The sequence below is a fragment of the Pogonomyrmex barbatus genome, unplaced genomic scaffold (assembly GCF_055798465.1).
Source record: "Pogonomyrmex barbatus isolate J1 unplaced genomic scaffold, ASM5579846v1 scaffold18, whole genome shotgun sequence".
Taxonomy (NCBI): Eukaryota; Metazoa; Arthropoda; class Insecta; order Hymenoptera; family Formicidae; genus Pogonomyrmex; species Pogonomyrmex barbatus.
The window spans coordinates 479647-495983 of record NW_028297114.1 but is presented as its reverse complement, the minus strand read 5'-3'; the positions used below and the strand labels follow the sequence as shown (position 1 = coordinate 495983).

The following is a 16337-nucleotide window of genomic DNA, read 5'->3' as shown; positions in this document are numbered from 1 at the left end:
ACGTGTGCGTGTAACTATTGTTTTATCTTTGATACATGTACACGCGCGCGTTCTTTTGCGCCACGCGTGGATTATCTACGCCACGCATATTTGCAATGTCGCGTTTAAATTCTTTTCGTCGCTCTGATAGAAAATAAATTGAGTCCGAAAATCCGCCGGGGCAGGGAGGAAGAGACATTCCAGTGTGGGTATAAAACACAGGCGACGCACGCGAGTTAACGTTCCGGATATCGCGAGCCTCAGAAGCCTCGAGACCACTCCACTGCCAGTTTCTCATTAAAGCTTCTCACGAGCCCTCGATGACACTGCGCCGTTATTGCCAGGTTAATCGTACGTCATATACGGCCGCGTGCGCGTGTCATGATTTGGATACCCCGTGTTCTGTATGTTCTACGCGCAATTGCGTCTTGCATCGCGCGCACACAGACGTATATTACGGCGCGCGGCGGGCGTATCTCTTGCACGGCTCGTCTCTCCTCATCAAAGGCCCGACATTGTGTCGACGCGTCGGGAATATTCGCGCACAACTCACCGTATAAACAAAATTTACCCATGGACAACGCACGTGCGTTTGTCATATTTCAAAAACCCACCGCCTCACTTGGCCCGCGCTGTTCCCCTTCGGCCCCTGCGGCCGTCGACGGTAATTTCAGCGTTGCGCCGCACCGACTTTAAAGGCCCGCGTTCTGTAAAAAAACCTCCAACCGCCACCGGCTCCTCCCTCGTCCCCCTCCCTCGTCCGCCAAAAAAAAAAGCAGCTGTTAATGTCTGTTCGCCGAGAATATTTCGTTAACCGCGTCGCGCGATGCGAGATCGCGCGGCGAAATGGTGGAAGCATGATGTATATTGTGCACATGTGTCGCAGAGAATGTGAAAACACGCGGGCGTCACGGTTTTTTTTTTCGTGATTCAATGTTGCTCCACGTGAAATAATAAAAATGGTGTCCCGCTTATTGCCCCTGAGTAAATTTCGCTGTGTACGCGAAGCTGATGGATGTATCACTTTGTGGAAACTCATTAACTAACTCGAAAGTTCTATCTAGGTTAGATAAATAGTTTTGGCCAGTAGAGCACAAAAATTGATATTGATATTACACGCGATAAATTACTTTCTTTTTACTTAATTATCAGCAAATGGTACGTTCGAAAATATATTTTTTCTAATAATTATTATTATAAGTATATCATATATTATATATATTATTATAATATTTTTCCCAAATCTCGCCGTAGTATTATTTTTTATTTTCAAATTTTCTGATCACGTCAATTAGTCTCCTTTATCCGTTTAGGATCGATCGAAACGAATATGGGTGTAGTTCTCTATTGAAAATATCCTTGTCGCCGCCGATATACTAATGCTATTATGTACCCGGGAATGACGTCGGTGTGGCGTACTTTCCGCGACGTGATTTCTCTCTTGGAATTTCGGAGGACTCTGTTGTAATCGGAGACGACATCCCGTCTCCGGTACCGAGAGAAGTCGTTCTGGCGTCTCGTCACTCGGCCGTCTGCTTTCAACACGACGCCCGTCTCTCATTCGACGCCAGACGTCGTCTCTCCCGCATTCTCGGCCAATATGTCGACCCTCCACGCCCGCGAAATCATCCGAACATGAAAACCAATGGTGACAGTCGATCCTAACTGTTTCGCGTCGCTTTCCGGAATGGAAGCCAGACACGCCGAACCGTCCTAAATTGGCCGCGATCGACAATGTTAAAATCCCACCGGCGACACCCGATAATTTAATGAAAATTTGCCATCAATGTTCGTTACAGGGTTCGTTTACAGGCGAACAAACTAGCAATATTCAAAACGTGACCCATGTCACGTCACGTTCTCAAGCGTCGAAAGTTTCTCGGGCCCTTTCTCGTCGAATTAAAATCATATTTACAAGTAGAATTTAGTTTGAGTGGCAAAGTAAAAGCGCGAGGTCGCACTTTTGCGCCACGCTTACGAAAGTTTCATACGTCGCTGACGCATGCCAAAGTGCGACAAGAGCTGACTGTCGAGGCTGATGGCACTGCCAGGCAGGCGGGACTACGATCCGAAACGTATCATCAACCGTCCTATTTTAATAACACGATTTTAGAGAGAGCTACCCGCCTCCCTCGACGTTGTCATTACGCGGCCGTCCGGGGGTCATTTCGCCCGGAAATAATTGGCGGTCCCGGTGGGTTGTCTCAGCACGGAGGGTCGGGGCATAACGGTAATGGCAGGGTGCTCGTCCTCGATAATTTCGGCCGTACGGGCGACGTGCGGTGCCGCGCGAGGACCTATGGCGTGCAAGACGAGGGGAATTAGGCATAGAAGCGACCCCGAGACGAAAAACGCTTCTCATGCTAACCCTCGGTAACGAGCCGAGGCGCCAGATAAGTAGAGGGCACCCAGCGCCGGCCTTCGGGAAATAAAATCAGGAGATTGCGGCTGTGGTGTGCCGTGTCGTCCCCGTCCGGAGTCCTTAATGCCATCTAACGCGGGCTGATTTATCAAAGGCAGTGCCATTACCGTATCCGGAATGGTCGTCGTTCGGGAGGACTTGAGATATGTCCGATTATGGACGGGTGTTCCATAAATCGAATCTCTAGAGGATAACGCTTCGGAGGGAAACGTTCACCCGCCAACCCCCGAACTCGGCTCGGCTCGGCTCGGCTCGGCTCGGCATGGCTCGGCTCGGCAACGACGTAAACGCAAGACGATGCGTGTTCCGCCTCCGAGTTTATGATCTCCAAGTTATGTTAATGGTCACGGTATTACGCGCAGACGCGCGATGACGCTTTATTAAGCAGGAGGAGTCTGCCGGTTTCTCATGAAGACGTGCGAACTGACGTTTCATGAACTCTCCAGGGACGTTCAGAAAATCGCCGAGTCTGATCGGAAGTGTCTTTTAACAGCTCGCTGAACCTCCTTCTCTCGCACCAACTGTCTCGGTGTAGACTCGTTATTTCTTGGGACGCGTTTCAATTCAGCTGGTTTTGACGGCTTTCTCGACCGCTCGTTTATCAATTGATAAATTATCTGCCGCAATGTCCGCTCGTTGAACAAGCAAACACTTATCATTTGCGACGTGATGAAGCGACACTTTCTGCGGCTCGAATAAATCAGCATCGTCGCGCGGCGTTCATAAACAAATGCCAGCCAGAATTTGTGCGAGATACGGGAGATCGCGGTTTGCACAAGGGATTTCGAATTCGGGGGGGGTGGTTTCGAGCTGTCGCGATATTACCGATTACAGGCTGCTGGTAACCGCGCGATGTCGTGCGCGTCCGCCACCGTGGGCCCTCGTCGTTCTCTAGATCTGGAAGGGAAAAAAAAATCTGCGCACAGATCCGGTCGTGGGCATAAAAATGCAGGTCGTGCGCGCTTGCGCACCGCTGCTTCACTCGGCCCGACATCGGTGTTTTATGGGCGACAGCTTTGTGTGTTCCGCAGTAGGCATTATTTTTCCTTCTAAACTCCGTTATACCTGGAACAATGGAGAGATTAAAACGTAAAATATGATCTCTCGAGTATAGCCGACGGCTCGGGGCGGGAGGGAGAAGGGAGGAAAACGATACCAGCGTCTACTGCCTATGGTAAATTTTGGCGAATACCTGGGGTTACCCCGTCAGATTTGCGCTGTTTTTCGTCAACGTGCAGCAAGAATTGATTTATCAATTTTGAGAGACTGAAAAAAATCACATACATATATGACTATGATATAATGACAATAATTTTCTACATTTATCGTCTTCTATCATCTAAATGCATCATCACCATTTGTCAACATTATTATTAAAATGTTATTTGCGCTTTTTTTTCAATTCGAACAATTATTTCTACACGTATTTACACATTGGGACCATAAAACTAATCGTGAAAGTAATTTATTTTGACGCTAGAATAATTTAGCGCATAAAACTTTTTATGTCCGATGCTCGATGGTCTCTCGTATATCATCAGACAGAGATAACAATTGTTATTTGTAAAAAGGTTATTACTTTTGTAACTGATGTTCGAAGAGACGATTTATCAATAGATAAAATATGTGAAATTTATAACAACACTTTTCATCAATTATGATCTTACCTGAACACGAATGCGATAAGAAAATAAAATGTGTTCTAGGTAAGCATCGATGCTGAGCATTCATATCTGATAAATATATTGATATTTATTTAGAAAACAATTCGAGATATACACTCATGAATTTCACAACGAAAAACAAATGTGTAAATTGGCGGAAATAAATACATCACTTTTGTAATTTTGAAAGTTATTGCGATTAAAAAATTTAGAACGAAGTACGCGGATTACATCGCAAACGCGATTAATAATATTTTCCTTTATCACGTTTTGCATTTTTCATATTTTTTAAGACATGATTTTATAATTGTTGGCTTTCTTGCGCAGATTATTCCTCTCTTTTACCGTTACACGGATCGATAAAAAAAAAAAAAAAGTGCTCTCAGCGATAGGCATTGACGTTTAGCTCGGTTTTTGCTGTGGATTAACATCCCGTGCTGCGTGAATATTAAGCAAGTCGTTTAATCAGTAAGCCGTTATTATTGATTGACAGCGCGATAAAGCCATTTGGGCCCGTGTGTATGCACGAACAAACCGGGATTCGCAGACGATTGACAAACTGTCGCCTCGTCCATCGTCTAAATTAAGTGGTAATCCGAGTCAGTCGAACGCATCATATTTATTATCCAAAGCTGTTTACACATGTCCACGTTAATTTCAGCTACCTACCGCTCTGCGTCGTGTTCGATCGCTCGCGAGGTTTGCCGTCCGCGGCAAAAGGCACATATCGAACTGGATCAAATTGATTTTTCGTGTCACTGATTTCAAATGTCTTACGTGTCACGTTGTACATACATACATACATACATACATACATACATACATACATACGTCGCATTCATCGTGTGCAAAGGATTTTTCGCTCGTTATCGTAATATTTCCCGATACCTCTCAATCACATGCATAACAAACATGCATGTTAGCCGGTTAGCTTAGCAAGACAGGGATATAGTTCTGAGCATCTAAATAAGTCACACGTGAAATTGGATGAAATTGTGAAGGACGTTAGAGCACGTTATTCGTACGCATATCACCGTCGACGTCTCGTCCGCGATGGCGCGCGATGCCCGAACGCCTTTCGAATTTCGCGAAAGGCGTTCGACGACACGGCGAGCGCTACGCCGCCGGACCACGGTGTGCTCTTGTATTTGTCGAATACGAAGTCACGTACCGAATACATTATCGGACCGGTGTGTACGGTCTATGCATGCGAAGGCTGAAAAGCAGGCGCAGCTCGAGCCGGCGACGGCTAGGAGAGAGGGCGGAGGGACGAGCGAACGGATGGATGGACGGACGGACGGGCGGGCGGGTAACTATATTGATTGTGTAGCCGGCTGACAGCGACAGTGACATATGTCACCGAAGCTTCTCGTTATCGCTGATTTAAACATGAGGCAACGAGGCCCTTGCCGAGTTGCCCCGGTGTGCTGCGCCGGCAGAGCTCCGTATTTCTGCCCGTGTCTCCGTCCCCTGTTATTATTATTGCCGAGCGTGCACTTCTCTCTTTCGTTTTCCTTTTCTCTCTTCGCCTTTTTTTTTTTTTTTTTTTTTTTTTCATCCGCCACTTCCCTTTTTCCGTTCGATCCATCGACCGGCATGCCTGTCGGAAGCCGGGTAACGTGACCTCTTTGATCATCGGCGTAGTGAAACGGGTTGTCAGAAATAATTATGAGCTCGTACCGTGTCGTGGATGCGTGACACGCGCTCTCCACGCTCTGCCCTTTCGACGTCGTTGGCTCGCAGTCAATTTCGAAGTCTCTCTCGCGCGGAAGGTGAGATGAGGCGAGGCGAGGTGAGGCAAGGCGAGGCGAGACGAGGCGAGGCGAGGCGAGGTGAGGCGAGGTGAGGCGAGGTGAAGCGAGATGAGGCGAGGTGAGGCGAAGTGAGGCGAGGTGGAGGCGAGGTGAGGCGAGGTGAGGTGAGGTGAAGTGAAGTGAGTTTCGGATTTGTGTCGTATCCGAAACACGCGATAGGCGTTTTAATTTTGCAGAATCAAACGAACGAGGCCCGTAACGCGGGGCTCGCGCGTTTATTTGTCGCGCGATCGAAAAATAAACGAGCTAATTTACGTTTCGATGGATTAATATTTGACATGTGACGTAATAGCGCGACGTAATAATGACCGAAACGTGCCACCGCTGCAACGCGTGCGCGCGGAACGATAAATCTTCATCGAGAAAACCACGCAGATTCGTATATAAAGCACTGGTCAAACACACACCGCAAACGCGTGCGCCGCGCTTTTCGCACGCGAAACCTGATACAAAATAGGTTGTATCCGTCCTCGACGATACGTACATAACCCGCGTGGCGCGCAACCCCTGTCATTCCGGGCGCGCGGAGCTGGTGTATAAGAAGTTAGAAGCGGAGAGGGGCGGGGGGGGGCAAGGAGAGAGGGGACGACGGAAGAAAGACCGCTATGATTTATTATCCCCCGCAAATTCTGTTTCTCCTCCGTGCACGCCAACTGCGCTCGCGTTCATCCATCTTTTTCCCTTTCACGGCTCACCGAGCAACCTCACCCCCTCTCCCGCTCTTGCTTGCCTCCTGTCCCCTCTTCCTCCCTTGTCGGATCGTCTCTCCCTTCGCTCGCCCTCTTTGTTCCGCGCCATCTCTCAAAGTGACTGACTGCCTCCTTTATTATCCGCTTGTCAGCATTTTTACACTTTTATCCGAAGCTCTCCCGGTGTCTATTGTTCCCGCAGCGAATTCGTACGATCACAATAAGGTCTTGAAGGACTTCAGCGCGCGGATCATTGACGTGGTGTCGTCGGTTCTGTAGTCATTTGACGGTGTACCGCGATTTAGAATGATCGCGATTCAATGCGCCGAATCAACCGGAAATAGATCGCCGAATAACGAGATTCATATTTGTTCTCAGACTAGCTGGTTGATATCTTGAATATCTTAAAGGGAAAGCTTAAGCGCTTTTGTGACTTGCGGGAACCAAAAGAATGAATAATACGTACCGTGTATCTGGGCGCGTAATGTATTTTCTGCAAAATGACACAGAAAATCATCCGTGTCATGGTACTTGAGCTTTGTCTTGACGTTTTATAAATGGCCGTATATCCCAGAATCCCTAAAGTCACTGTAACATAAATTCTGGATTCGTTCACGTTTCAAGTTTGATATATTAGCGAGAAGAAAGCAGTTTCATATATATTTAAACTTAAAAAAATGAATGCTTATAAAAAAAGGTATTTTAGGTATATTAAAATTATGTTATTTTTATATTGGAAAAGTTTGAGAAAGTAGATAAACTCATATTTTTTCCGTTAGCTGAAAGGACTTTTCGATAGCTTTAACGGAATAATCTTTTCAAATGGATTTGATTTATTGCTATTCGTTAAATTACTTTTGAGTTATTCAAACAACTTATGAACATGTAATCGGTATAATTTTTCGAATATCTGCTTTTTTTTTTCAGGCTTATAAATTTCCTTTATACCTGTTATATTTTATATCTGTAGGTAGTTATTTTTCTTGTTATCTTTCTTCCATTTATTCGGAAAAATTCGATATTCTGACGTTCGTTTGACAATGGCACATTATGGTCTTGTCAACAGATTGTACAAGAAGAAACCGTAAAATAAGTTTATTGCAGTACTTATCCTAAGCGTGCCTAATAGAGATGTTTGAGTTGGACGAACAATTGCTTTTAGACACAAATGCCTTTAGATCTTATTCTTATCTTATTCTTAGCATTTTTTTTTATTAGGAAGTAATAAATATTGACTCTTTTCAAAGAAGTATCTGTGTTTGAGAAAGTAACTTTAAACTTTATAAAAAGTGCTTTGCAAAGAAAACTAGATCAGCGTATCAGAAAATAGAATACGTATGTAGTTTGCATAAAATATTGCAAAAAAATGTTTGACGTTTAAATCACATTCGTGCACAACACATACGTATCATAGTAAAAAAGTAAAATAGTTGATTTAACCAGTAGAAATTCGAGTGATTCGAATGATTCATACATTTTAGATATTACGAACAACTTTTATCGTTGCATAACCGTTGAGCTGCGTGTAGACAAATATCATAAAAAAATATCTCGTTTGCATAAGACCAATTAACCTTGCTTTAAGTAGTAATAATTGTGATATACTGCCTTCACTGATAAAGCCTATCGTGGCCATATAACAACGATTCGATCGTGAAAAGAGATCCTGTCAACATAATTTACAGTAGCATTGAAACGCAATACGTACATTCAACGTACATTAAGCCAAGAATCATTACGAATGTACTTAATGTCGGAGTTTGCTCGGTAAATATTGTTTATAATAGGAGCTTACGCCAGTGATCGGATCGAATCCGTCGAGAGACGGCCGATGACTCTAAATCTTTTGTGGCGGGGGCGCGAGGGGACGTACAGTCGAAGATGAAAGAGAACTATATTAGCCGTAAACTCATCCGTCAGTGTCAAAACGTCAAAGAATCGTCTTCGGGATATTAGCGGCGCCGTAACAGCAGACAGCTCACGCGCGAGCTGTGCTGCCGACTGTCCTTATTTCTTTCTTTTTTTAGAAGACTAAAGGCAGACGACAGATACGATATTGACGTTCAATGAAACGGAAAACTCCTTTAAAGTGATTGATATAATTAAAAAAAAAAAAAAAAATGCACATGCAAAGTACGAGTTTCTACAAACAAAATATTTGTTTTCAAAATAATTTTTGAAACGTGTTTATTAAAGAATATTCTTTCATATCATTGATTTATTTATTATTATTATTTATTGATTATTTATTATTATAATATTAATAATATATTTATTATCGTTATTGATTGGTTATTATTGTTATCGCTCTTTCAAACAGTCCGTAATACGATAGTATCTACGTTAGATATTACAATGCGGTAAAAAAAAAAAAAAAAGAAAATAGAAAGGGGATTTTTCCTCTTATGATCGTGTAAGTAAAGGCTGGTGATTCAGGGAAAATTGATAGCACGATTACAAATTATTTCTCGATGCACAAACAAAAGTAACGTTCACACATCGTTGCGTATTTCTGTTCACGGTTTGTATTATAATAGTTAATGATACCGAGAATGTTATAATGAATTCCAGTGTTAAATTACAGTCGACATACCTATATGCATTTCTCAGATACTGTTTGGTTGCATTCCTGCGCGAAGTGCTCCCCGGGGTAATTATTGTTTACCGCGGGTATGCGGTCTACGTAGCGGGCGTGTGGATATCGTCATAATTCGTCGTAATTACCTTGTAACATAGTTACTTCATCGATCGCTTTATCTTGCTTAAGCTGTACTTAGCGGAATGGCCATAATCGCCTAACCGCGGAGCGGTTTGAGTTCCAACGAGGTCCGATAGTCAAGCTCTTTAATGACGGCCGTATCGCCCGTCAAGCGGACGCGTTATGATGCGTGCCTGGCTGGCGAGCGCGTAAATGCGTTACACGCGCGCGAGTGCGCCGAATACGTATTTTGCGCGTTTCACTCCGCGCGAGATTATATTGCAATAATATTTGCGGGACAGAGCAATGTGTGCAATGAATTGAAATGAATCATCAGAAGGAGATCGTTCGTATCGATAAGTAAAGCTATTTGTAATTAATTTCGTTCTAAATAATGCATATCGACAATAATACATACACGGTACGTGTACGGTAAAAACGGACACGAGATTGCTATTTATACCATCCAGCAATTTCCGTATTCTAAGATTTACGAGAGATTTTTTTTTTTTTTTTTTTTTTTTTTTATCGAAGCGCAACACCACACTCGGCTGTGAGGATGTATTTGATGAAATCGCCGTGCTCCCGGATCGAAGAGCAGGCTAAACTCATCACGGGCTGGCGGTGATTATCTGGTATCGATGAGTCCGAGGAGCAATCTGTGCGAGACGACGAGATAAAGAGAGTGGCACGCAAACGCCGAGAGATCGGTAGCCACGAGGCGTTAAGTACCGGATGACTCAGTGCGCGGCACCGCGGTCGGGGGACCGGGGCGATAATTAAAACGCTTTTACAAAACTGTAGGCAAACAGCGCTTAAGTGGCTGTCATTCGTTACCCCGTGGGGCCGCGGCAAGTCGGTAAGTCGCTGAGCGAGCAATCAATCACCCGACCCGCGCTCCCCTACCCCCGGCGGCCCATTACATTTCTATTTTGAAAGCTGCTTATTAAGCGGGGCCGGCTGGAGAGACAGACAGGTTTCACGGTATAAAATATCGGGTTGCCGTGGTGGCAGGAACGACGGTTCCGTGTCGTGGCAGCTATGGTAGCTCCAGCGCGGAAGGGTAGCGGGGGAAGAGCGACCATGGCATGGAGAAGGAGAGAGAAAGAGAGCGAGAGCGAGACAGACTGACGGAGAAGGGGCTGGAGGGGAAGGAGAGGAAAGGGCGGAGGGGGGAACTCTCGTCGGTCGGGCGAAGCGGGGAGGGGGATGGACGGCTGTAAAAGCGGTGAAATATCAAAGCCGGGATGGGAGCTGTCATCGTCGGGCCAACATCATGGGTGGCGTGTTGAATTAGAATGCCTTCCCACACCCCACGCAGCACCGCAATTCTCCCACCATAATGCCATCTCCCCCCCCCTCCACTCTGTGCCGAAGCAAGGTGGTAGGGATGACAGGAGAGGACAGGTTATACACCCCGGGTCGCGTCAAGGATAGGGGAGCTAGGAGGGTAGGGGGAAGAGGGGATGTTCCGAGGAAGAGATTCTCCTTGTATTCCGCCAGACGGCGCGAGGATCGGAACACGGTTCGGAGCGCACGGAGAGTGAGCTGCTCGCGCGAGCCGTCATTATTTTCCTGGATTTTGTGGTGTACGCGTCGACGGTGTATTGCGTCAGGATACGGTGATCGCGCGAGGTGATCGATTCTCCCGACGGAGGCGCAGTCTCGACGCGGCGTGTCCGCGGATCTCCCTCGTCGCTTTCTCTCCTGTCGGTCGAGCACGACGCGCGAGCCAAACGCACGGTGTGTAAATACCCCGTTGGTTGATTTAAAGTGCAGTGAGAGTAATCAGTGGGAAACCAAATGGTTGTGCTCGAGGAAGGCAGTATGCTGACTACTGGACACAATCAGTATTTACAACCGGATTATCTTTCGCCGCTTCCAACTACGGTTAGTAGTCTGTGTGTTTTCCGTTATATTTATTTTCAAAATTTTTCCGTTCTTCCCATTTTTTTCGACGAAAAATATGGTAAAAGAAGAAATTTTCACGTTAGAAATACGTATTATTATGAAAAAAATTGAAGGTCAAAAGTCGTGATGCTTTTTTCTTTTCACTATTTTCCACAAATTCTAGTAGCATCGTACCCGTTTGTGTTCCAACGGAGCTTGAAGGATAGAATAACTAGAATAATTATCGCATATTATTAGCTTCAATCGAATGCGCGATTCATTTTCTTCATCGATGTGAAAAGTACGAGTGCAAATTTTTTGTAATAATTCTTAGAATTTTGTTTATAATTTCGCTTTTTTGGGGATTACAGTTGGACGCGAAGAAAAGTCCGTTGGCGCTATTGGCGCAGACATGCAGTCAAATCGGGGCGGATTCGCCTACAAAACCGTTGATCTCGCCTTTGGAAAAGAGCTCGAAGGGTATGAGCATCGCCACGAACGCGAAATCTCCGCCGGCCACGAAATTGGAGCGCAACACGCGCGGCAGTCCGACGGACGGCGGCAAGTCGCTAGCGTTCAAACCCTACGAGACCAATGTCGTGACGAAGAAGACCGCGGATGAGGGTAGGCCCGCATCCAAAGCCAGTGTGCACAGTGTTAGTGGTCAGGATAGTGTCAGTGTTAGTGACAGCACGCATCCCGACAAAAAATCGTCCGGCAATCGTACGCCGGTGAGTCGAAAATCCGCGTCGCCGAGCAGCCAAGCGACGGCAACGACGACCAGCGGCGGCACGCCGTCGGTAGACCGAAAGACCCCGGCCGACCGTGAGAAGACCGACGGTTCACCGCGTAGCAGCAACGGCAGTAGCCACAATAACAACAGTGGCAGCGGTAGTAACAACAACAACAACAACAACAACAACAATGGCGCCAGCCCGATTATCAGATCCGGAATGGAGATTCTCTCCGGCGCGCACACAAAGGATGGCGCGAATCTGGCCGCCTACAAACCCGGTCTTCCAGGATTCTCCGGCAATCCGCTGTGCTGTCCACCGGGTCTCGCGGAAAATCCAGCCTTCAGGCCGCCCTTTGCCGGCGCGTCGCCCTTCTCGCATCACGCGGCAGCGCTTTTATCCGTCGGCTATCCGTCGACCGGCCCTACCAGCGGTAATCCGTACTTGAGTTACGCCCGCGTCAAGACCCCGGCCGGCGGTGAGGCCCTGGTGCCAGTTTGCAAGGATCCCTTTTGCACTGGCTGCCAGTACAGTATGCACAGCGCGCAGATCATGATGGGCGCGGCGGGCAGCTGTCCGAGCGGCTGTACACAGTGCGACCATCAGAAGTACGGGCTGGCAATGGCGTTGTCGTCTTTGGGCCCGATGCCGCCACCGTCGTTGTCCTATCCGTCCACACTGGCCGGCGGCCGGCCTTACGTCTGCAACTGGATGGGCGGCGAGTCGGCATATTGCGGCAAACGGTTCGCCACGTCGGATGAGCTGCTCCAGCATCTACGTAGCCACACGAGCCTGACCGGCGGCGACCACGCGGCAGCGGCGGCGGCGGCCTCGGCGGCGGCGCTCCTCGGCAATCCGCATCCGCTACTGTCACCGTCAACCACTCTTCATCGCGCGAGCGGTGGCTCCTATCCGGCTCCGTCGTTGAGCCCGCTGGGCGCCCGATATCATCCCTACGGCAAGCCGCCGACGGGTCCGTTACCGGCCTCGCTCGCGGCCTCGCCGTACAGCGCTTTCAACGCCTTAGGACCGTATTACTCGCCGTACGCGGTTTACGGACAGCGAATCGGCGCCGCCGTACATCCCTAAGCTGGATATATCGCGGAGGGGCAGGGGGAGAGAGAGGGGTACCATGTGACGACAGTAGAATCTTTCGGAGGGAGCTCTTCTCGTTCTCCTCCCTCCTACTTCTCCCTGTTCTTTTTCTCTCAGTGTACAGTTGCAGAATGTGTGCAAAAATGATGATACGCGAACTTATACGATAAGCTGCTGTCTGAGACTGTTGTGTAAATAGCCACTGTGTACAATACAGATTTATTTAAAAGAATTCTATATATATGTATATATAAATATAAATATATGTGTACATTGAAGATTATGATTAAAGTTTATGAAACAAAACTCGACACAGTGTTAACGTTGCATCGCGAGACCACACTCTCTCGCGGAATCTTCTATGGTACGAGTAATACGCATCTCTATTAAAATCCGGTTACCATGTAGGGGGAAGGATAAGGATTACGTGCCAGGTGTAAGTTAATATTGTCGCAACTGCTGGACGAAAATACAAAAAAGCCTCGCGCGTTTTACGCGGGATTCAAGAACATTTCCCGATTTTGCGCTCCTATATCTCGTATTATTCGAGATTTTTCGACGGTCGCGTGACAATGGTAGCCTCCCCCTCTCCCCCCCTCCTCCCCCCCTCAACGAGGGCTTCGTTATCATAAAACGTCATCCTCGCGTTTTACAGGCGTTTTCATTCGGTTATTCGACGGTTGTACGGACGTATGATGATGATACTCTGTGAGGATTGCAAAGTGCGTAATGCTGCTATTATGTATGTTTTTCCCGACGCTCCGGCGCGCAACGCGCGCGAGCCTTCTTCGTTGCTAAAATGCGTTCGATAGCGCGCGATCGCGCCCACAATTCTATGTCCACGATATAACTGTGATATTACGCTACTCTTTTGAGAAAACGAACGAACGAGAAAGGGATATTATTAACGAACGTGTCTAGAAAACGTGTCTCTCCGAGGTAAAGATAGAAAGATGGTTGTAATTTATCATCGCTAATTGTGTGTAAAGGCACAGTGCCGAGTGTCGTTGCAGAAAACGAAAATAAAATTGATCCGCAAAGAATCTGTTTTATCGTTTTCTTTTCGAAATTCGATGACGACGCAGAGGGATGATTCTCTCGGTCTTTGGTATATCGGGGAACGTATCGGATCGCATAACGTCGTAACGTCACATTGTCGTTTCGCATTGTCGAAATAAAATATATTCTAATAAAAGAAGAAGAGCAACAGTGGTGTTGTACGATACGCATTGTAAATATCTCTTGTAAATATCGTTGAGTTTCCATACCGCTTTAATAAAAACAATGTTTGTAGAATTATTTAATCCTATTCTATTTATATATTGTGCCTTTTTTACTATATTATTCTTTCGTTTAATCCGATTCCTTCCTCTTTTCCGCTTGGCGTTTCGCAATTACCGTTTCCTTTTATGTAACTTGGCACGCAACTTTGTAGAGGTCGATATTTACGTTCAGATAATCAAAAAGAAGAAAAAAGCAAGGAAACATAATTTCTTATGTATTTCAATTTTAGCACTTGTTTGTTCTCAAAATACACGTACTAAATACGTACTAACCTCAAAGATATCAATTATTATGACATTTAGTTTTGATTTGTGCTTCTAGCGCGTTTTTTTTTTCCCTTTTACCCACGTGATATAAAAATCAGTCTGCCTGGTTTCGCTGACCTGTTACGATCTCCGCTCGTCAGTCATGCTTGACGGATAATTTATCAAACGCACTTCACAATCTGTCATTCACTGCCAACGAGGCGTAGTTTCTTACATGTCCAAAGCTATTATTCGTCTACGTTGAAGCCTCGTAGAGAAATTTCAGATAGCTTTTAAATATTTAATCGTACATCATAGCGCAGTTCCACTATATAAACAATTAAGATAATTATTTTTCGTGAATCGGCTGTGCGCTTCAAGCTATCCATCTGGAAAACTCTATAAAATACTGATTACATCCTTTCATTTATTACTCATTTCCTTCTTATCTCGCAAATTAAACAACTTCGTGTAGCGTTTCACTCAGACATGGAATGGTATCACAATCAATCATCCCATCATGTTGTTAATCATTGTCAATAGTCGTACTGATTATGAGTAATCTGCTTATCATTGTGTGTCTTAATTATTCATCTTGGGAACTTAATGTCTTTCATACACGCACAAATACACGTTATTTCCTTCCTTTGTACGAAATAATGGATAGCTCAATTATTAAGTTCGTCTTGGAGAGAATAGGAAAATTAATGTACCGTGTCCATAATTTGACGTGACTAATCTATCTAGAAGAATAAAATGAAAAGATGTGAGGGACAAGTGAAAAATTCAACGTTTGTGATATAAATCTCAAGGGTGTCAGCGTCCTTTTTTGGTATAATTACTAATATTCTTTTTCTTCAGGATCCTTTTTCTCTTCTTTTGTTCTCTTTCTCTTTCTCTCGTCCATTGTATTTATACATCGTATTTATACGTATTACTATAGGCAAAGTTGCAAAGTGGAATACATTACATCTTTGAGTTACTTAAATTCTGGTAACTCAAAGACACCGGATCTGGCGACAAAATTCTTAAATTCTTAAATTGTCGGTCCTTCTTCCGCTAACATCGTCAGAATACGGAACGTCGCGTCCGTGTGCGCATACGAACGGCGATGCCAATCCCTGGGGCACCCCCAGAAGAGTAAATTTATTTCTTTCATTACGGACGGAGCGGGTCGTGAGCTCTCGGATATCAGCGCTGCAAGGCGGGGCGCATAAATCTGCAGCCTAGTGTAGAGAAGGGGACGAGTGACGGGAGAGAGGGGAAGAGACAGAGCGAGAGGGATGTGGGTGGCAAACCGTTGGTTTCTAGAGCCGGTGGCGCTCTCTCTCTCTCTCTCTCTCTCTCTCTCTCTCTCTCTCTCTCTCTCTCTCTCGTAGGGATGTGCGAGTCGTGGAGAGAAGGTCCGCTTCATCCCTCCATCGTCGTTTCCATCGCCAGGGTGCCGCGACAGGCGGTGGCAGGCTCAGCTGGCTCAGCAAAGTGAAATATTCGGTGATTTTAACCGTCGGGATGAATGGTCCCGCCCGTATTTCGCCTTTCACGGCGCCCTTCGCCGATTGGAATCCGTGTTATTTCAGGGCGATTATGCGTGTCGCTGAATCTCAATTAGTAGCTTGTCGGAGATGTAACCGAAAATCTTTATGCGTCCAGGATGCTCGCCTTTAATTTCTCACCGGACGATGAATCGATGTTTCTTTACATATTTCATTTCACGCGACTAAGTACTAAAAATTTATTTATCGAAACGGCTTCCTTTCGCCCCTTCTCCGTGTGTTGGTTATTACACATCGTTGCAACAAAGTCTAAATGAGCGAAATGTT

At 45.9% G+C, this 16337-nt stretch overlaps 1 protein-coding gene and 1 long non-coding RNA gene across 3 annotated transcripts in view; both read left to right on the top strand.

The window, feature by feature from the left end:
* The window catches only part of LOC112552750 (uncharacterized), a 227803-nt gene that overhangs the window by 85446 nt on the left and 126020 nt on the right, over positions 1 to 16337 (top strand). The gene's annotated exons all lie outside the window — the stretch shown is intronic.
* noc (zinc finger protein no ocelli) lies at positions 10762 to 14284 on the top strand. Its single transcript, XM_011641262.3, has 2 exons — positions 10762 to 11156; positions 11528 to 14284. Exons 1-2 carry the CDS (start codon positions 11070 to 11072, stop codon positions 12977 to 12979), a joined length of 1539 nt encoding a protein of 512 aa, XP_011639564.2. The 5' UTR covers positions 10762 to 11069; the 3' UTR covers positions 12980 to 14284.